Raw genomic sequence first — 22860 nt, forward strand, 5'->3', positions numbered from 1 at the left:
TTACATATACCCTGATGCACTCCGCCCAGCTTACATATACCCTGATACACTCCACCCAGCTAACATATACCCTGATGCACTCCGCCCAGTTTACATATGCCCCCATATTATAAGCTGAAACACCAGTAAAATACTAAACAAAACTACTACCAAGCAAAATCTGCGCTCCAAAAGCCAAATGGAGCTCCTTCTGGGCCTGGCAGTGTGCCCAAACAGCAGTTAATGACCACATATGGGGTATTACTGTACTCTGGAGAACCCCTTAACAATAATTTATGGGGTGTGTGTCTACGGTGGTACAAGCTGGGCACAACACATTGGGCACTGAAATAGCATATATGTGGAAAATGGCAATTTTAAATCTGCAACATCCACTGTGCACTAATTTCTACAAAACCTTTGGGGTTAAAATGCTCACTACACTTCTAGATGAATTCCTTGAGGGGTGTAGTTTCCCAAATGGGGTCACTTTTCGGGGGTTTTCACTGTACTGGTACCTCAGCGCAATGCAACATGGAGTAAAAAAGAAATTTTGTAAAATCTCCACTCCAAAAACGAAATTGCGCTTTTTCCCTTTAGACTCTTGCTGTATGTCCAAATAGCAGTTTACAACCACATATGGGGTACTTCCCTATTCAGGAGAAATTTTGTCACACATTTTGGGGTGTCTTTTCTCCTGTATTGCTTGTGTAAATGAAAAATTATGTGCTAAATCTATAGGTTATTGTAAAAAAAAATTTTTTTCATTTTCACGCCCCAATTCTAATAAAATCTATAAAACACCTGAGGGCTCAAAATGCTCACTACACCTCTAATTTAATTCTTTGATAGGTATAGTCTCCAAAATGGGATCACACCTGAGGAATTTCTACTGTACTGGTACTTCAGGGGCTCTGCAAATGCGACATGGCCCCCGGAAACCAATTCAGCAAAATCTGAGCTGCAAAATCCAAATGGTGCTCCGTCCCCTCTGAGCCCTGCCGTGGGTCCAAACAGCAGTTTATTACCACATATGGGGTATTGCCGTAATCAGGAGAAATTGCTTTACAAATGTTGAGGTGCTTTTTCTCCTTTATTCCTTATAAAAATTAGAAAATTCTATGTTTTTTTCAGAAAAAAAGTCTATTTTCATCTTCACAGACTAATTCTAATAAATTCAGCAAAAAACCTGTGGGGTCAAAATGCCAACTATACCACTAGAAAAATTCCTTGGGGGGCATAGTTTCCAAAATTGAGTCACTTTTGGGGGGTTTCCCCTGTTTACGTCCCTCCAGGGCATTGCAAACACGACACGGCACCGAAAAATATTCCAGTAAAATCAGTGCTCCAAAATCCAAATGGCTCTCCTTCCCTTCTGAGCACTGCCGTGGGTCCAAGCAGCAGTTTATTACCACATGTGGGGTATTTCCGTAATCGGGAGAAGTAGCTTTACAAGTTTTGGGGTGCTTTTTCTCTTTTATTCCTTGCAAAAATTCGAAAATTCTAAGTTTTTCCACAATAAAAGTAGATTTTCATTTTCACAGACTAATTTGAATAAATTTAGCAGAAAATCTGTGGGGTCAAAATGCTAACTATACCCCTAGATAAATTCCCTGACGGGTGTAGTTTCAAAAATGGGGTCACTTTTGGGGGTTTCCACTGTTTTGGCACCACAAGACCTCTTCAAACCTGACATGGTGCCTAAAATATATTCTAAAAAATGGAGGCCCCAAAATCCTCTAGGTGCTCCTTTGCTTCTGAGGCCTGTGTTTCAGTCCATTATCACACTAGGGCCACATGTGGGATATTTCTAAAAACTGCAGAATCTGGGCAATAAATATTGAGTTCATTTCTCAGGTAAAACCTTCTGTGTTACAGAAAAAAATGTATTACAAATGAATTTTGTAAAAAAAAATGAAATTTGTAAATTTCACCTCTACTTTCCTTCAATGCCTGTGATACGCCTAAAGGGTTGAAACACTTTCTGAATGCTGTTTTGAATACTTTGAGGGGTGAAGTTTTCAAAATGGGGTGTTTTATGGGGGTTTCTAATATATAAGGCCCTCAAAACCACTTCAGAACTGAACTCGTCCCTGAAAAAAATAGCCTTTTGAAATGTTCTTAAAAATATGAGAAATTGCTGCTAAAGTTCTAAGCCTTGTAACGTCCTAGAAAAATAAAAGGATGTTCAAAAAACGATGCAAATATAAAGTAGACATATGGGAAATGTTAATTAGTAACTATTTTGTGTGGTATTACTATCTGTTTTACAAGCAGATACATTTAAAATTAGAAAAATCATAATTTCTTCAAATTTTCTCTAAATTTTGGTGTTTTTCACAAATAAGCAATAAATTTATCGACCAAATTTTTTCGCTAACCTAAAGTACAATATGTCACGAGAAAACAATCTCATAATCGCTTGGATAGGTAAAAGCATTCCAGAGTTATTACCACATAAAGTGACACATGTCAGATTTGAAAAAATGGCTCTGGTCCTGAAGGCCAAAAATAGCTTGGTCTTGAAGGGGTTAAAAAAAAAAAAAGTTTAATAAAGTAAACATAAAAAGAGTTACAAACTTATTAAAGAAAAATATTACAATAATTTTAAACGTTTTGTTTTTTATCAAACAACAGTCAGAAAGCATATAAACATTTAGTATATTCATAATCACATCACATTTTTTCTTTTTCATCAGAGGTATATGTCAAAGGTCTCCCGGTGTGTAAACCTCTGATGGAAGGGTGCAACGTATCTCACTCAGTGCTACCTAAAGCGCTGTGCCCGGAAAACGTCTGACAGGAGTTTTGCAATGTTGGTTCCCCAGCCGGAGCATCGGTAGTGCTCTAGCCAGTGAACTCCAGACACCACCCGCACGGCGATCCTATCTCCCGCGACCACAAAAACTTTAAAGCAACCAAAGTCCCAAGCTACCTTCCCTGCCCAGGAAAGCTACGTCCCAACTAATAGTTGCAGTCTCAGGGGATAGGGCTGCCGAGTGGACAAGCAGCTCAGCCTCTGCTGCGTCAGGAAACTCCAGCGATAACTGTCCATATGTGGACAGTAATCACTTTGGAGTTTCCTGACACATAAGTTTAATAGAGGACTATGATGGATGTCACACAGTGGCATCCATCACACATAGGCCCAATGTTAAAAAAAAAAAAAACATATACTGTGCAGTATACTTTTCTGCCTTGCGGGCTCCGGCAGGGTGGTAGAGCGGAAAAAGGTATACTGACAAAGCAATCAGACGGAGGTTGCTCCCGGCCACCCAACTATTGCTTCCCACCACCCAACTTTCTCACATTAATGAGGCCGTGCTGCAGTTCCTTCAACAGTGAGTGGCCAAGGTACCGCTGTGCAGGGAAAAACAGTAAAGGGGATGCTGTGGCCCCTTCATTCTCAGGATCAGTGGGGGTCAAGGGGCCAGACTTCCACTGCTTATAAAGTGATCTTAGTTATATGACATTGATTTTATCTCAAAATTGTGCGTTTTTTTTTACATGGTCCCTGGACTCTTCCGTGTATTACAGTACATGTATATGGTTTACAAATTTCACACTCACCCCATGAAATTGTTACATTAAAATGTACATCATCACAACTAAAAAATATTTTAATAGCAAAAACAGGAATAATAAATAATTGGATGACATGCACAACCAATGAAATGAGCACATTTTGTAATAGATCCCTAATTAGTTTTGAATAATGTTGTAAATAAATCCACTGTCATATTGTAAAGCAGATGGCATTAACAAACTTTGCTGCATTTCATGCATATTGAAAGGATAATGTGAGTTTCAATTTTATTTAGTAATCCCTTATGAATTTTCCTGTAGAAAAAACATCACAATAATTTGCATATTTACATAGCAATCAAAGTAAATATGTGACAAAACAGAAAAACAGAAAGACAGATATAATAATATTGTAAATGTTAGCTTCAATATTTAATACAATGAGCTATTACCCCAAGCAAAGGGAGAGAAAATGTGCTAGCCAGCCGAAAATCCAATCTGTTCACGAGGAAACCAAGAACTGTCTGGACCTCTACAGACTAACAAACTATTTCCGATGCCAGGATTTACAATGATTTCCTTCTATCATTGGAGCCTGCGGAATAGATATAAAAGACCCTGCCAGAGATATACTGTTTTCTTTTTTCAAATCGTTTCTCCATTTTATTAAAAAAACCTGGTCATCATTGGTCATTTTATGTGTTGTTTTAATCCAAACCGAGAAACTGAATTGTGAAACATTTCAATGTATTTATTTCACAAACAATAAAAAAATTCTAAAACTTTCTACCCAACAAAAAGATTGACTATACTTCTTGCTGAATATAAAAATTAGGTTCATATCAACACTTCTAATCCCTTTGGACATTCAAGACACAGCAATTTTTTCACCACATTCCGAGAGTGATATTTTTTTTACATTTTCCTGTTGAAGTAAGCTTTCTGAGGTTTTTTTTTTTGGACAAGTATTTTTTATGACACCATTTTGGGTACATATAATTTATTGATTAACTTTTGTTCTTTTTTGGAGGGATGGAAAAAAAAACAGCAACTCTACTATAATTGTGGGATGTTTACACCAGTCACAGTAAAAAAAAATAAAAAATGTATCTTTAAGTCGTTCCAAATGTGGCTGTACCAAATATGTATTGTTTTTAATTTACTATTTTTTCCCAATAAATTTTAATTAACTTTTCATTTATATATATACGTATATATATAGTTTTTTTTTTTGTTTTGTTTCTTATATTACACATTACATTACTAATAAATACTAACAAAATAAGATAAGAAAATTATGATTATGTTGACTTTTTTTAATCTAGCCCTTGACTGTGTTCTATCTGCTACATGTGAAATCTTCATTTTGAGCCATGGGTTATAGAGGACCCATGTCCTCAAGATTGGTGGGGGTACCAGTCCAGCGGTAACAGCCCCACTGATCAAACATGTGTAGTAGATCCTATCATATTCCATAAATGTATATAGTAGAAAAAGCTTACCACGATCCCTTCCCCCGGTACATTTTACGTAGCAAATGCCTATTTTATTACACAAACAGTGCATAAATCTGTGTGCGCTCGCTGCTGGCCTGCTTCTTGCTTTGCTGCCCTGTGTACATGGACTACACTGTAAATACAATGTACAGAGGATATGGGAGTAGGGTGAGGAACTAAGGGCCACATTCAGCCCAAGGCCGCCAATTGCTCATTATAATTGTAAAGCCAGAGACTAGGCTACCTTTATTGTTGAACTTTCTACCATTCTGGCAGACTTGTGCCGTTTAACAAGGAGAAAGAAACGTATAGACAACAGTTGTGGCATAATGAAAAAGATTAAATGATTAATATGTGCGATCGGTGGGAATTGTTAACTAATTCACATTAAAAGGATAATTGTAACACATTAAAATATGACTATATCACTCTCTCTGCCTATGGAGAATAACACAAAAAAGATGAGTCAGTCTTGTATGAAAACAATGAAAACATAAACTCCAATCATATAATTAAAAACATATTAGTGATTTTACCTAGTGATTAGTGCTTAATTAGAAGAGGGGATCTAACACCATAGATATTCTCCATAGAGGGCACATGTTGAGCTGGCCTTAAGAAAAAATCAGAATAAATGTATTTCAGTCTTTTACGATTACCCATGTGCATTGAAAATAATTTTAAAAATGTGATTGGAGCAAATGAGACACATGTTTGTAGAGATGAGGGCTTCCTCAAACTTATCTAATGGGAAGGATGTTTTCTGTATGTCTTTGCAATTTGTGAATTGTCTATGACATAATATGTGTATTTTCTCTACATTAATCAGCTGTAATTTGTGGTTGACTCAGCAGCCATTGTTCAATTCCCCTGCAGCACCACCACAGGGTAAACTAAGTATTACATTATGTTCATCAGTGAAATCAGCGAGTGATCCTGTATGGACATGCTGTGTCCTCCAGAGTGAAAGATGCTATTTGTAGCAGCTTTCCACTCTAGCCTATTGATGTAGGTCCTGAATGAGTGACTCCCTTCTATTTACTCAGAATGCTCTAATAGGGAATTTAAAAAGGTTTTACCTAAAACAACCTTTTAATGAAGTCTTAATTAAATTTAGAAAATTCGTATACAACTGTTCTAAGGTTTACTCTATGACTTTATAGCCAATTAGATTGTAATCATGTTATTGTGCTCAACATTAGTGATGTCATAGGGCAACATTATTACAGGTGACAGATCACACCTATACGTTCAAGCTTATGTACTGTCTGCTAGTCCTATGTGCATAGGTATCACTTTGTGCAGTTTATGAGTAATGTAGCAAATATAGGTCATCTGCTAATATAACCCCTGTCTGCAAAATCACTGAAAAAGGAGACATTTTCTGGACTATGTGCACCTTTGAAATTATTTTTTTTTTAAATAAATCAATGTTATATGTTTTTAAACATATTGTAAAGGATCTGCCAGGCACAGCTTCTTTATCAACGTCCATAGGTAATCAGTCTGCACCTGCTTCTATGTCTGTGAGACTGACTCCATCTTCCACCACTCAGGATGGCAGGCTTAGGAGTGGGAGAGCCTATCGCAGCCTGGCCAGACGGAGCTAGCTCCCGCCCTCTGTCTATTTATACCTGCCTTTCCTGTTCCTCCTTGCTTGTGAATCTTCTCTGTTGGTTTCCTGGCCCTGCTGCAGCTTCTGATCTATTTGTCCCTGCTTCGTATTGACCCTGGCTTGTTGACTACTCTCCTGCTCTGCATTTGGTACCTCGTGCTCTCCTGGTTTTACTCGGCTTGTTCACTACTCTCCTGCTCTGCGTCTGGCACCTCGTACTCTCCTGGTTTGACTCGGCTCATTTACTACTCTTGTTGCTCACGGTGTTGCCGTGGGCAACTGCCCCGTTTCCCTTAGGTTCTGTGTTCCCTTGTCTGTTTGTCTGTCATTCACTTATTGAGTGTAGGGACCGTCGCCCAGTTGTACCCCGTCGCCTAGGGCGGGTCGTTGCAAGTAGGCAGGGACTGAGTGGCGGGTAGATTAGGGCTCACTTGTCTGTTTCCCTACCCCCATCATTACATATTCACAAGCCAATATACCTAGTCTACCCTGGTCCCCGACACTACTATGGACCCCCTTGAGACCCTGGCTCAGCAAATGCAGGGTCTCTCCCTACAGGTCCAGGCCCTTGCTCAGAGGGTCAACCAGCCTGATGCTACCATGGTAGTGCCCCTCACCTCACCTCTTGAACCCCACCTCAAGTTGCCTGACCGGTTCTCAGGGGACCGGAAGACTTTTCTCTCCTTTCGGGAGAGTTGTAGGCTCTATTTTCGCTTAAAGCCCCACTCCTCAGGTTCTGAGAGCCAGCGGGTGGGTATAATTATGTCCCGGCTCCTGGAGGTGACCCAAGAATGGGCCTTCTCCTTGGCTCCTGACGCCTTTAACTTTCCTCCGTTGATCTTTTCTTTTCTGCTCTCGGACTCATTTATGACGACACTGACAGGACTGCCTTTGCCGAGAGCCAGCTGGTGACCTTATGTCAGGGTAAGAGACCTGTTGAGGAGTATTGTTCTGACTTTAGGAAGTGGTGCGTAGCTTCTCGGTGGAATGACCCTGCCTTAAGGTGCCAGTTTAGGTTGGGCCTGTCGAACGCCCTGAAAGACCTGCTAGTTAGCTACCCCTCTTCTGACTCCCTAGACCAGGTTATGGCTTTAGCGGTATGACTTGACCGACGTCTCAGGGAACGACGACTTGAACGTCTTGGTGTTTTCTCCTCTGACTCCCCCATGATGCCTCCCGAGGTTCCATTGCTTCGTTCTTCCACGGAAGACTCGGAGGTACCTATGCAACTCGGGGCCTCCGTGTCCCCCCAACAACGTAGAGAGTTCCGCAGGAAAAATGGTCTCTGCTTCTACTGTGGGGATGACAAGCATCAAGTGAACAACTGTCCTGGGCATAAGAATAAGCAGCCGGAGGAACTCCGCGCCTAAGTGATCATCGGGGAGGTCACTTGGGCGCACAGGTATTTCCCGTAAATATGAAACGTAATAAAATCTTGCTTCCCTTTCAGGTCTCTTTTGGTGGTAGGTCTGCTACCGGCAGTGCCTTCGTGGATTCAGGGTCTTCTGCTAATATCATGTCTGTGGAATTTGCTATGTCTCTAGCTATGCCTTTGATTGATCTGCCTAAACCTGTCCCGGTAGTGGGTATCGACTCCACTCCTCTTGCTAATGGTTATTTTACACAGCATACCCCTGTTTTTGAACTCCTTGTTGGCTCCATGCATTTGGAGCAGTGCTCTGTACTGTTAATGCAGGGATTATCGTCCGATTTGGTTTTAGGCCTTCCCTGGTTGCAGTTGCATAATCCCACGTTTGAATGGAATACTGGGGATCTTACCAAATGGGGTAATGAATGCTTGACGTCATGTTTTTCTGTTAATTCTATTTCTCCCCCTGAGGAGGTGAACACTCTACCTGAGTTTATTCAGGACTTCGCTGATGTTTTCTCTAAGGAGGCCTCCGAAGTGTTACCCCCTCATAGAGAATACGATTGCACTATCGATTTGGTACCAGGAGCTAAGCTCCCTAAGGGTAGGATATTTAATCTCTCTTGTCCCGAACGTGAAGCCATGAGAGACTATATCCAGGAATGCCTGGACAAGGGTTACATTCGCCCCTCTACTTCTCCGGTAGGTGCTGGCTTCTTCTTCGTTGGGAAGAAGGATGGTGGTCTTAGGCCATGCATTGACTACCGAAACTTGAATAAGGTCACTGTGAGGAACCAGTCTCCCCTTCCTTTGATTCCTGATCTCTTTAATCAGGTTCAGGGGGCCCAATGGTTCTCTAAGTTTGATCTACGGGGGGCTTATAACCTTATCCGCATCAAAGAGGGGGATGAGTGGAAGACTGCGTTTAACACGCCCGAAGGTCATTTCGAATACCTCGTCATGCCCTTTGGGTTGTGTAATGCTTCCACGGTCTTACAGAATTTCATAAATTAGATTTTAAGGGACTACCTGGGGGTATTTCTTGTAGTGTACCTTGATGACATACTTGTGTTTTCCAAGGACTGGTCCTCCCACATTGTGCATGTCAGGAAGGTGCTCCAGGTCCTTCGGGAAAACAAACTGTTTGCGAAGACCGAAAAATGTGTGTTTGGGGTGCAGGAGATACCATTTTTGGGTCAAATCCTCACTCCTCATGAATTCCGCATGGATCCCGCCAAGGTCCAGGCTGTGGCGGAATGGGTCCAACCTGCCTCCCTGAAGGCGTTACAGTGCTTCCTGGGGTTCGCTAATTATTACAGGAGATTTATTGCTAACTTCTCGGTCATCGCTAAGCCTCTTATGGATCTCACTCGCAAAGGTGCTGATCTCCTCCACTGGCCTCCTGAGGCTGTCCAGGTTTTTGAGGTCTTTAAGAAGTGCTTTATCTCAGCCCCGGTGCTGCTTCAGCCCAACCAAATGGAGCCGTTTATCGTGGAGGTTGACACGTCCGAGGTGGGAGTGGGGGCTGTCTTGTCCCAGGGTACAAGGTCCCTCACCCATCTCCGTCCCTGTGCCTACTTCTCCAGGAAGTTTTCGCCCACTGAGAGTAACTATGATATTGGCAACCGCGAACTCTTAGCGATTAAATGGGCATTTGAAGAGTGGCGCCACTTCCTGGAGGGGGCTAGGCACCAGGTAACGGTCCTTACCGACCACAAGAACCTGGTTTTCCTAGAATCTGCCCGGAGGCTAAACCCGAGACAAGCTCGATGGGCGTTATTTTTTAACAGATTCAACTTTTTGGTTACCTATAGGGCTGGGTCTAAAAATATTAAGGCTGATGCACTGTCGCATAGCTTCATGGCCAGCCCTCCTTCGGAGGAAGATCCTGCTTGTATTTTGCCTCCAAGTATAATCATTTCCTCTATTGATTCTGATTTAGTCTCTGAGATTGCGGCTGATCAAGGTTCAGCTCCCGGGAACCTTCCTGAGGACAAGCTGTTTGTTCCCCTGCAATTCCGGCTAAGGGTACTTAGGGAAAATCATGACTCCGCACTATCTGGTCATCCAGGCATCCTGGGTACCAAGCACCTCATTGCCAGAAACTATTGGTGGCCTGGGTTTTCTAAAGACGTTAAGGCCTACGTCGCCGCTTGTGAAGTTTGTGCTAGGTCCAAGACTCCCAGGTCCCGACCAGCGGGCTTACTACGTTCTTTGCCCATTCCCCAGAGACCTTGGACTCATATCTCCTTGGATTTTATCACCGATTTGCCTCCATCTCAAGGCAAGTCGGTGGTGTGGGTTGTAGTAGACCGCTTCAGTAAGATGTGCCACTTTGTGCCCCTCAAGAAACTACCCAATGCTAAGACGTTAGCTACCTTGTTTATCAAACACATCCTGCGTCTCCATGGGGTCCCTGTCAATATTGTTTCTGACATAGGGGTACAATTTGTTTCATTGTTTTGGAGAGCCTTCTGTAAAAAGTTGGAGATTGATCTGTCCTTCTCCTCTGCCTTCCATCCTGAAACTAATGGCCAAACTGATCAGTCTCTAGAACAATATTTAAGGTGTTTTATCTCTGACTGTCAATATGATTGGGTCTCATTCATTCCCCTCGCCGAATTTTCCCTTAATAACCGGGTCAGTAACTCGTCTTGGGTCTCCCCCTTTTTCTGTAATTTTGGGTTTAACCCACGGTTTTCCTCCGTTTCACCTGGTAGTTCCAACAATCCCGAGGTAGAAGTCGTTCATCGGGAACTGTGCACAGTCTGGGCCCAGGTTCAGAAGAACCTAAAGGCATCCCAGAGCATACAAAAAACTCAGGCAGATAGAAGACGTTCTGCTAACCCCTTGTTTATGGTAGGGGATCTGGTGTGGCTATCGTCAAAAAATTTGCGCCTGAAAGTCCCGTCCAAGAAGTTTGCTCCTCGGTTTATAGGGCCGTACAAGGTCATTGAAGTCCTCAATCCTGTCTCCTTCCGACTGGAGTTGCCCCCATCTTTTCGAGTACACGACGTGTTTCATGCCTCCCTCCTTAAACGCTGCTCCCCGTCCTTGGCTCCCTCAAGGAAACCTCCGGTCCCTGTTCTCACCCCTGAGGGGGTAGAATTCGAGGTGGCCAAGATTGTGGACAGCAGGATGGTCCAAGGCTCCCTCCAGTACCTGGTCCATTGGAGAGGATACGGGCCTGAGGAGAGGACGTCGGTTCCCGCCCGGGATGTTCATGCTGGGATATTGGTCAGGAGGTTCCACCTTCGTTTCCCCAATAAACCAGGTCCACTTAGAAAGGGTCCGGTGGCCCCTCTTAAAAGGGGGGGTACTGTAAAGGATCTGCCAGGCACAGCTTCTTTATCAACGCCCATAGGTAATCAGTCTGCACCTGCTTCTATGTCTGTGAGACTGACTCCATCTTCCACCACTCAGGATGGCAGGCTTAGGAGTGGGAGAGCCTATCGCAGCCTGGCCAGACGGAGCTAGCTCCCGCCCTCATTCTATTTATACCTGCATTTCCTGTTCCTCCTTGCTTGTGAATCTTCTCTGTTGGTTTCCTGGCCCTGCTGCAGCTTCTGATCTATTTGTCCCTGCTTCATATTGACCCTGGCTTGTTGACTACTCTCCTGCTCTGCGTTTGGTAACTCGTGCTCTCCTGGTTTTACTCGGCTTGTTCACTACTCTCCTGCTCTGCGTTTGGCACCTCGTACTCTCCTGGTTTGACTCGGCTCATTTACTACTCTTGTTGCTCACGGTGTTGCCGTGGGCAACTGCCCCGTTTCCCTTAGGTTCTGTGTTCCCTTGTCTGTTTGTCTGTCGTTCACTTATTGAGTGTAGGGACCGTCGCCCAGTTGTACCCCGTCGCCTAGGGCGGGTCGTTGCAAGTAGGCAGGGACTGAGTGGCGGGTAGATTAGGGCTCACTTGTCTGTTTCCCTACCCCCATCATTACACATATAACATTTACATTTTGTTTTTTCTTTCGTTTTTTTTACTTTTTTAAAATACAGCTTCTATGTATCCTGTATACATAGAAGCTGTATCGTTCTGTCTGAGTAGAGTCCATCAGTTTAGCTGAACAGATGGCTCATATGAAAGCTTGTCCTGTGTGTCTCTGATACACAGGATCCAGCTATTAATGATCACATCTCAGTTCATAACTTAGCTGGATCCTATGTGTCAGAGACACGCAGGACCCGATCTCGGCCGAGCCATCATGTCAGCTGAACTGATGGAATTGGCTTTGTCACAGCGTCTCTGCACACAAAGAAACTGTATCTTAAAAAGTAAAAAAAAAAATTTAAAGACTCAATTTAAAGCTTGCTCAAATACACATAAAACATTATTGAATTGAAAAAGAAATCCTTTCAAAGGTGTACAAGAGCTGCAATGTTAACATTTTAGGCACCCTTTGCACCGCTCATGATTTCATAAAAGGGAGGTATGGCGGGAGGAGAGCTCTCACTTAAGAATTTTGGTAATAAAGACATTAGGAAAAACAGTGGTCCGTAATAAACTTAACATACTACTATATAAAACTTGGCTATATTTAGCTTTAATGAGCATTTGTAAAGAGCTAACTTCCTTAAGGTTTGTGGGTATTTAAGGATAGGTCTATTTCATAGCAAATATTTACCCCTGTGTATGCAAAAGTACATTGATTTATGAGGATTTTAATCTCTTGCTGAACTTGATTTAATAATTTAGCTTTAAAAATATGTCTTACTTGAGCAAATAAATCATTGACAAGTTAATTAATTAAACTAATTAGGAACAGCAAACCCATTTTGATACTCTAGTTTCTCCGGTTTCCCATTGGAACCCATCATGTGTTGCCAAGAAAATCCAATTCTTTAGAATTACTTAACATCTTCAACTCCACTGACAGACAGATATGTTTTACTCTTACATCTGGTTGTTAATGCAATTGTTTGTAATCACTTGTTATCGTATGATTCCGATTATTTAGTATACATATACTGTATACCCATATAGCTTTCTATTGTACAATCGGCATAGAGCTCCTTGTGAACACCTTCTGACTTAATCCAAGCCCTGGTTATTACTCACCTTTATTACTGTTGCTTGTTTCTAATTTGTTATCAAACCAAACTGAGCTCTTTGATGGTAAAAGGATCTTCAGTTGTGGCCCTTCCTTTTAACAAGACTATTTAGCACCTATACCCTGGAATTACCTCTGACCATCAACCAAATTTTTCTGGCTTTGTTTTTGTAACAGCAGATTTTAACATGGTTTTCGGTGCAGAAACCGTGCAATATTCAGTGCTAAGTACATGTGAAAACTGATTAAAAACAGTTTCTCATTCATTTTAATTGGAAACCAAAATTTTCTGCACGCGAGTTGAAAGCCGTGTCACGGGAAAGAAGAAGTGACATGTCACTTCTTGGCACCGTTTACAAGCGTACTCTACCACTAAAACCATGCCATGCAGCCACTTGCAGAACCGCAAAAGGTGAAGCTGCAAATCTGCAGCAGAAATTTTGAGGGTCAGCTTCGGATTTCTTTTTTTTATTGTCAGCCAAATTTAAATTGGATTTTGTTACATGAAAATCTTCCATGTGAATATGACCTTATTATAGGTCAGGTTTACACATGCAGTTTTAATGCACTTTTTGGTGCAGTTTTTGACTTTATGAGCCAAACATAAGAGGAGTAGATACAAAAGAAAAAAAAAATTATCAATATTTTCCTTATACCTTTCTTTCCTTCTGAATCCACTTCTGCCTTTGATCATTGATCATATTCGGTATTGTCTAGCTAAAATTGAAAAAACTAAATCTGTGGAAATGTTTTTTTTTTCTTTTACTAGTATTACCTTCAAAATAATCTATTGTCAGAAAATGATCTATTGTATAGATCAAATTGTATATATGTTTTGTTTTCATATTCGTAGCATATTTTTTTTTATGCTACTATCTATGATAAAAAAAAGGTCCTGAAATATTATTATTTTTTCCACTGGCCACTGAGTCTTCACAATAGCCACGCTTGCTGTCACTTTCAGATTGTGCTGTGTACATTGGTGGTAAAGTTAGCAGTCATTTCATCATCAGGACTGATTACAATGAAAAGTAACACCATTATAAAACTGGAGGCAGATAACACAGGAACCACCATTGAGAATAAATGATGAGGAATGCTCAGTCTCTTTGTCCCTCTTGCACTGTATCCTCTGCACATGTCACAGAGCATGCTCACAACATTTTTCTATACTTGTCAATAGGCAATTTCTGGCTAAGTTTTCATATGTCCAGGTTCCTGGAGGCAGATAACACAGAATCATATCATTATCAATAGATAATTGACACATTTCAGCTCCTTCACCCCTCCTTATCTAGTGAGTACTTCACATGACTTAGAGCATGCTCACAACACTGTCCAATGTACTGTAAGTCAATGTAAGTCAATTAATAATATATTGTCTTACAATTCTCATGTCTAGATGCCTTCTGAAAAGCAAATCTCTGTGAGTGTTATTCATAGGTCAGCCAAGAAGGCTGTCCCCATATTGATGTAAAGAAAAGAAAAGCAAAAAATATGCAATCAAGAAATAGTATAGTGGGAAAAAAAATTATGTTTTGTTATATATTTTTGATTAGTAAGAAAAAAAAGTGATTTATTTTCTTTAAGCATGGTTGGCTAAAAGCAGGACAAGTGCAGAATAGGAGCTTTAAAGACCTTATAATGTAAGTGAAGATTATCATAATGGTTTTCAGTGGTTGAATGATTATAATAAAATAATAGAATACTAATTATATGTCTTGCCACAATCCTTTATTTTCATGAATCCTTTAAAAGTGACCTCTAAAATTGGAGCTGTGACAGTCTCTGTGACATGTTAATTTATGAGGTGGACACTATTTTAAATACAAACTTAAATTTTTTTCCTACAAATTACAATCAAACATTAAATAAGATTGATGGATTTGAAAGCCAAACCTCACTCAAAACCTTAAAATTCAGCTATATATCCCACTAACGGTCCCGGAATGCAGAGATATTAGGGGTGATTTAGAAAGATCTTCGCATGTGTCACCTGTTGGTCCCTGGTGCTTAAAGAGGTTGTCCAGTCTCAGGATAGGCCATCATTATCTGATCGGTCGGGGATCGACTACTTGCACTACTCAGCTGATTTGAAAGGGCCGCAGCGCTCGTACACACTTGTAGCAGCGGTTCACAGTATTACAATCTGTTCACTTCAATGGGAGAAGGCTGTAATTCTGTGAACTCCCGCTACAAGTGTGTCAGCGATTCACAGTGTGAGCAGTAAAGGGAATGAAGGGTAAGCATTGCTTGTACGAGTGCTGCGGAACCTTCCAAACAGCTGATCGGCAGTGGGGTGCCGGGAGTTGGACCCCGATCAATGAGCTATTGATGGCCTATCCTAAGGATAGGCCATCAATTTCTTAGGACTGTACAACCCCTTTAATTTTTATTCTCTAATAATAAAGCTCCTTTCAATTATTTAAGTTAGACTGTAAGTTTTGCCCCACTAATAATTTGTTTTCTTTTTCAGTAAAAACTTGTGGGTCTAATCTCCAAGGTCCAAGTGGCACATTTACGTCGCCTAACTTTCCATTTCAATATGACAGTAATGCCCAGTGTGTCTGGGTGATCACTGCAGAAAATTCTAACAAGGCAAGTAATTTTTATCTATCTATCTATCTATCTATCTATCTATCTATCTATCTATCTATCTATCTATCTATCTATCTATCTATCTATCTATCTATCTATCTATCTATCTATCTATCTCATATCTATCTATCTATCTATCTATCTATCTATCTATCTATCTATCTATCTATCTATCTATCTATCTATCTATCTATCTATCTATCTATCTATCTCTCATATCTATCTATCTATCTATCTATCTATCTATCTATCTATCTATCTATCTCATATCTATCTATCTATCTATCTATCTATCTATCTATCTATCTATCTATCTATGTCATATCTAACTATATATATCATATATATCTGTCTATTAAGTAACCGTACCATATGTTGACCAAATACATTAGTCTCAATAACAGTATTATCACACAGTGTTTAAATAATGGCAACATAAATGACAAAATGACAGCTCTACAATGTCTAAATAAAACTGCTATACAGTTATCATTAAGATCTATGGTGATCACAAGTCCATGGTTCAAGGCCATCTGTGGCCGTCCCTACAGCACGGGTGGACAATTTGCCCTATAGGACCATATCGGTCACACATCTCTAAGACTGGTCCTGGCTAATTTAAATGGTTTGTCCATGATTAGAAAAACATGGTTGTTTTTTTATTCAAAATGAGGTGCCACACCTGTCCGAATGTTCTGTGCAGTGTTTCTACTTAGCCCTGTTCACTTCAATGGAGCCAAGCTGTAATACCAGACACAACCCATGAACAGGGGTAGCGCTGTTTCTAGAAGACAGCATCCATGTTCCTCTAATGTTCAACAAATCCCTTAATAAATCATAGATCCCAGAGAACATAGCACTGAATATTAATGCAGGGATTTACTGAATGTCCAAGAGCAGAACCAGTCACTATTGAAATGAAATTTAAGGGTGAAGTTTAATGACATAAAATAATAAAATCAATTTTTCTACCAGAATACCAATCCAATCGTGTCGGCAGAATAATATTCTTTGTATAACCTATCAAGACGAGTGGGAGAAAATAAGTTACTGAGTGTATTTCTGGTTCTGAAAAAAAGCTGTTCATTTTCAAGCACTTTCAGTCATTGCCCTGACAGACAAAAAAATAATTCTTTACTTCACTAGCCCTGACTACATTACTACTGTAGACAAAAATATCAATCGTATGTGACTGGAATCGCACTCAGAATAAAAAAAACAAAGAACATTTTTGTAAACCTATGACCAGTTTCACTCTGATGCGTATTAGGGTCCGAGTTATGGGCGAGTACCCCTATGATGATTTAATTTCAGTTCGGTAGAGTAATGGGCCTTTGGCCATTGCAGGCATAACACAGACCCAAAGATGTGGCCGTATTATGGCCTTGTGGATCCAACCTACATGGCTTCAATTATTTGACAACTTATTGGGATGATAAATATTGCATAATTTTTTATTTTTGGAATGTTCGGATTTGATCTATTTTCTCAGTTGATTTGTGTATTTTATTTAGTGCTCTCTAAATAAATGCCAATCCTTGATCTCCTTCTAAAGTCCCTCTTGTATGATACAAAAAATACAGTAACCATGGCAGCCAATTAGATTTATTTTATAGTGAGTTACGAACATTCATCCAGTCATGTGGATTACAATCCTCCTAAGCCACTTCAGCCATGTTTTTAATACGCTCTCATTGATACGGAATTCTCTGAAGAGCAAAAGACTTGTTGGATCCTGCTGCAATATTCCCATCCTAAATGTTATGGGAATAAGAACATCTCGTAGTTTAGTGCGAGTGGCATGAATATTACCAAAGGCCATGCATTTCAATAATAGGTGCCCTCAGGGAAGTTTATCATCCAGTCAATTTTTTAATAGCTTACATTGATAGTGTGGAACTTATAGGAGACAGGTTTTCATGGATGATAAACTCAATCCCTGAGTGGCAGAGGGACAATAGTTAATTTACATGTTGTACGCTAAAGGCTCGGCAATAGTTCTCCTCCGGACTGTAAAGGCCCATTTACACTTTGCAATTATCGGGCAGACAAGCATTCATAGAACACTCATTGCCGATAATTGCCCCGTGTAAACAGGGCAGCGATCAGCAGATGAACTAGCAAACGCTCGATCATCTGCTGAACGTATTATTTAAAAAAACTGAAAAAATATAGTTGTCGGCAGCGCATCTCTCTGTAAACAGGAAGAAGCGCTGCCAACATGATAATAACATATGGGGATGAGTGATCGGAGCTCGTTGCACCGGCCAAAATTGTAATAGTGCCTTAAGGGTGTGCACGGACTCAATACTATGACACATAGATTCACTACAAGTCAGTTTTGAGAAGCTGTAGACAAGCCTCGTGCCCCAGTATGGTTTCTCTCTGAGGAGCAATATTCTCCATTAAAAGCCATAGCTTTGTAATACTGCATGGAGTAGAACATTACATTTCTTCTTCTCATAGATTCCATATCAATTTACCGTATGCATCTGTTTAAATAGGAGGCACATTGAGGTTCAATATTGACCATGGGCACCTAATCTGTAATACGGCCCACCAGAGTAGCAGAAAATCCTCAGGTGGGCCCAGGATCTGACAAAATAATGGCACACAAAGGTACAACAGATGACAAGCCCATTGTGTGCTACATTGGAGTTAATAACTAACCACTTGGGTCTATATCTTATGGGATGATTCACAAATATCCCATCTTATTGATGATCTGTCCTGTGTGCGCAATGATAACAATAAAGATTGTGATGCAGTTAAAGCTAGATGTGCACATGTTCTGCATAAATGTAGGGTGGGTCCTAGGATGGAGTGTCTGAGGGTCTAAATGTAGGGTGAGCCCTCAGAATCATCCATTAGTGGACCCAAAGTACTACAGTCCAACAGTGGCCCTAAATGGGTTTCATTTTCACCTAATGCCCTTTGTGTGTGGCATTGGAGATTAACCCCATGTACCCTTATAAACGTTATACTGTGTGACCGTTGTCAATCACACTCTCAACCTAAAAAAGTGGGCAAAATTACAATTTATATAGATAAAACAAATTCTGTGATCCTTCTAAGCTCTTAAAAACCTGGAGTAGGACAAATAGAACACTCTGGCAGAATTCGGTTTTCACTACATTGCTTTCAGCATTTGATATTTGATATTAAAGCAGGTATTAAAAACCGTTCATTAAATTCCCCACAGAGCCTTGCAGTGAGGCTGAAATTAAACATGACTTTTACAATATTGCTCAAATTCCTAAAGCTCTTGGTGCAATTGAGTGAACTCATGTATCATTAGTGCTTTCTTTCAGGCATAGGGCTATGTCTAAAAACATGAAATTGGTCATTTCTACCAGGTACTTGTCACAAAAGTTAAGAAAATGTAATGCCGGTAATATTATTATTTTTTTATTTGTAAAAGCAATGTTCCTTTCAGTTCATCTGTGATATATCTGATAAAATAAACAGCATAGATTACCTAAACATCTATTATGTTATGATGGTAATTATAAAGAATAGGTCATTTATGGACATCGTGCACTGGGGTGTCTGTGAAAGCCATCTGGGAATACTTACTTAGAATAGTGTTTCATATGCCAGTCTTAATCGAGACTTTATTGGAGTAAAATCAGCCAAATTGATTAAACTTGATGCATCTCTAGCTGTCTGTATATCCGAAATTTATATTTACACCTGCTTTCAGCAAGCGTGGATTTGAGCTCTAATATTTGCCAATTTCTGGAGTAAATTATAGTAAATTTGTCCATTTTTTTTTACGGAGGCAATCCCCACCCACCTAACCACAGCCATTTTTCTCACCACTTTTCAAAAAAGTCAAACATTTTAACACATATATGATGTATCAAAATTTGTGACTTTTCTATGCCAAAAAAAAATGGTTTACACTAGCTGTGATAGATTTCCAGCAGCAAAACTAAAATGAAAGCTAGCACAATATACGATAGATATTATATATCATGTCAATTTACCATGTAAAACAGCGTATCCTGTATATTTATTAAAGCTTATAGAGTCCTGTAAATAAATAAAGTATCCAGATTATACATATTACTGCATGGTCTATTTAAAGGGGACCTGTCACTAGATCATATAAGTTGAACCGGTTTATTTACCTGAATAGCTCTGAGTAAGTATCACTGCCTATATGAACGATTAAAATGGAATTTTATTGTAGACATCAAAGACTAAAAATGGGCTGAATAGCCAAAGAAACTATTGGAGACGTAAGCAGGGCGACCATACAGGCACACGTTGTTGACGTCACCTGAACGAGGCGAGCCCCCGGATGCACAGTGAAGCCGCGGGTGAGAGGAAACAAAGCATCCCTAGTAACCAGGGATCATTAGGCGGCCATGTGGACAAGCTGGTGGACAATTGCTGGCAATAGGTAGAGTGAGAAAGACACTTAAACATGAAAAGGAGCTCCATCATCATGATAATGTAGATTGAAGAAATATAGCAGAGAACCACTAGGAGGCTACTCCGCTGTACATTGGGGAGTAGCCTCCTAGTGGTTCTCTGCTATATTTCTTCAAGGGGTGCTGAAATGCGTTGGGACACAGTTCTAGTTGCATGGATGACCAGGTGTATATATCATAACTTAAAAGGGGGAGAATTCTTTAGGCATTTGGAGGTGTACACAGACAAATACAATATCCACTTGCACCCCCCGACTGGTCACCGTGCTTACGCCTCTAATAGTTTCTTTGGCTATTCAGCCCATTTTTAGTCTTGGATGTCTACAATAAAATTCAATTTTAATCGTTCATATAGGCAGTGATACTTACTTTGAACACAAGTGAACGTATATCTATTATTATCAATACAACGTCAGTTGTGTAGTGTTAACCTGAATAGCTCTGACTCCCTAATTCCAGCACTGGTTTTATTTTCTGCAACCCCCCGTTCCAGAGATATGACCCGCTGCTGTGTTGGCTTTTTATGTGCTAATTTTCTGTAGTTAGCCAACAGGGCGTGAACTAGCCTTAAGCTGTCTCGCTGATTGGTCAGCATCAGAGGCCAGGAAGTTAGCTCCACCCTGTTGGCTAACTATAGCAAATTAGCATAGAGGGAGCCAACACAACAGTGGATTATATCTCTAGAACGGGATGGGGGTGTCAAGAAAAAAAAAATGCTGGAATCAGGGAGACAACGCTATTCAGGTCAGTTAACCAGTTCAACTTGTATGACCTACTGACAGGTCCTCTTTAAATGTATTCTAATGCAACATAATAACATAGAGAAAAGGCACAAGTCCATCTAGTTCAGCCATCTATCCTCCAAATTACCCAAAATAAAAAAAACCTTGACCATTCTTTGACAAAAATTTCCTTCAAGATCAATTTCTTCTCTTTCTTGCTCGGTTGTCCATCTGTCTTTGAGATCTCCAGCACAATAAAGAGCTCCTATTTTGCTATGGGATCCCCTTCCTCTATGTACACCCCTGAAATGTGGTGTATTATGATATTAGCTTGAAAATCAAACTGATGATTTTTGTTTTTATTCAGTATGAATTGTATTAAACACTATAAACGAAAAATTCAGTAGCCATGAAAAACACTCCTGCACTGTTCTGTAGATTAACCAGGACCCTATGTAAATAAATAGGTTCAATTGAGCAACGTCAATGTATTGTGCATCACTATTTATATAAGAACTAAAATTAAAAAAAGTTGCCTAGACCGGTACTTGCTGAAGATCTCAACGACTATGATATTATTGTACATTAAATAATATTAACAATCCATTCAGAAGGAAGTTAGTGGAGCTTTGACCACATGGTGCCTCCTCATTCTGCTGCCACTGTTTATTACTTAGATTTTATGTTTCACAAGATGAACACAGCATTAAAGAAGAAACTCAAATTCTGTAACATATTGGTTAAAATAAAAACAGGAATTTTATGAACAATTATAAACTATATTGACTAGAGTTATTCATTCAAGGTGCATATGAATTACTGTTTTTCATTTTGGAATTTTGGAATTTTTTTATTGTGTATATATTGGGATATTTATTATAAGATTTAGAATGCAATAACTACTGTAAATACTTTTCCTTTAGGTAATTCAAATAAATTTTGAAGAATTTGATCTGGAAATAGGCTATGATACTCTGACCATAGGGGATGGAGGAGAGGTTGGTGATCCAAAAACAGTTTTGCACCAGTAAGTGTCAATTCAACTTGGAGTTTTCACAGAATTTGAGGTCCACGTGTTTATTATACGCTTTATTTTGTGCAAGTGTTTATGTATACTGTAGCCAAATTTTTTTTTTTATCTACTTTTAGCACCTAGGGCACATGCCCCACCAGTCCCAACATAACTATATTCCTGCTCTCCCTCATATTTATTCATATAATCCATTATACATCTTTTATATATATATATATATATATATATATACATATATATACATACATACATATATACACATATATATATATATATATATATATATATATATATATATATATATATATACATACATACATTAGACATAACATTAAAGCCACTGAGCAGACATAACATTAAAACCACTAAAAGGCAAATGAGTAACATTGATTGTCTCGTTACAGCGGCGCCTGTCAATCAGTGGGATATAGTAGGCATCAAGTGAACAGTCAGTACTTGCCGTTAATGTCTAGTAAGCAGAAAAAATGGACAAGCATAATTGTGATGGCTAGACAACTGGGTTAGAGCATCTCCAAAATAGCAGGCCTTGTGGGGTGTTTCCAGTATAGTACCTACAAAAAGATTTCCAGTGACAGGATCATGAGCGTCCAAGGCTCATTGGTGCGCATGTGTAACGTGGGCTAGCCTGCCTGGTCCGATTCCAAAGAAGAGCTACTGTAGCACATGCTGAAGCGGTTAATGCTGGTTATGATAGAAAAATGCCAGATCACACATGGCATCGCAGATGGCTTTTTTTGGGGCTTCATAGATGCAGACTGTTTAGAGCTCCCATGCTGACCACTGTCCACCACTAGAAGTGAATATATGGTTTGATGAGTCAATTTTTTTCTACATTATGTGGACGGCCAGGCCACTTACCTGGGAAAGAAATGGCAACAGGATGCACTATGGGAAGAAGACCCAATGGTGGAGGCAGTGTGATGCTCTGGGCAATGTTCTGCTTACAAATCTTTGGTCCTGACATTCATGTGGATGTTACTTTGACAAGTACCAGCTACTTAAACATTGTTGC

General features: G+C 40.0%; 1 protein-coding gene across 6 annotated transcripts in view; it reads left to right on the forward strand.

Annotated features, from left to right (window-relative positions):
• The window catches only part of CSMD3 (CUB and Sushi multiple domains 3), a 1175227-nt gene that overhangs the window by 618602 nt on the left and 533765 nt on the right, over positions 1 to 22860 (forward strand). For all 6 annotated transcript variants that reach the window (XM_075825814.1, XM_075825808.1, XM_075825809.1 and 3 more), the window contains 2 exons: positions 15512 to 15633; positions 21718 to 21821. In XM_075825814.1, coding sequence (XP_075681929.1) covers positions 15512 to 15633; positions 21718 to 21821 — 226 coding nt within the window. The remainder of the gene's footprint in view (positions 1 to 15511; positions 15634 to 21717; positions 21822 to 22860) is intronic.

This window comes from Rhinoderma darwinii, chromosome 5 (genome assembly GCF_050947455.1).
Source record: "Rhinoderma darwinii isolate aRhiDar2 chromosome 5, aRhiDar2.hap1, whole genome shotgun sequence".
In the NCBI taxonomy this organism is placed as follows: Eukaryota; Metazoa; Chordata; class Amphibia; order Anura; family Rhinodermatidae; genus Rhinoderma; species Rhinoderma darwinii.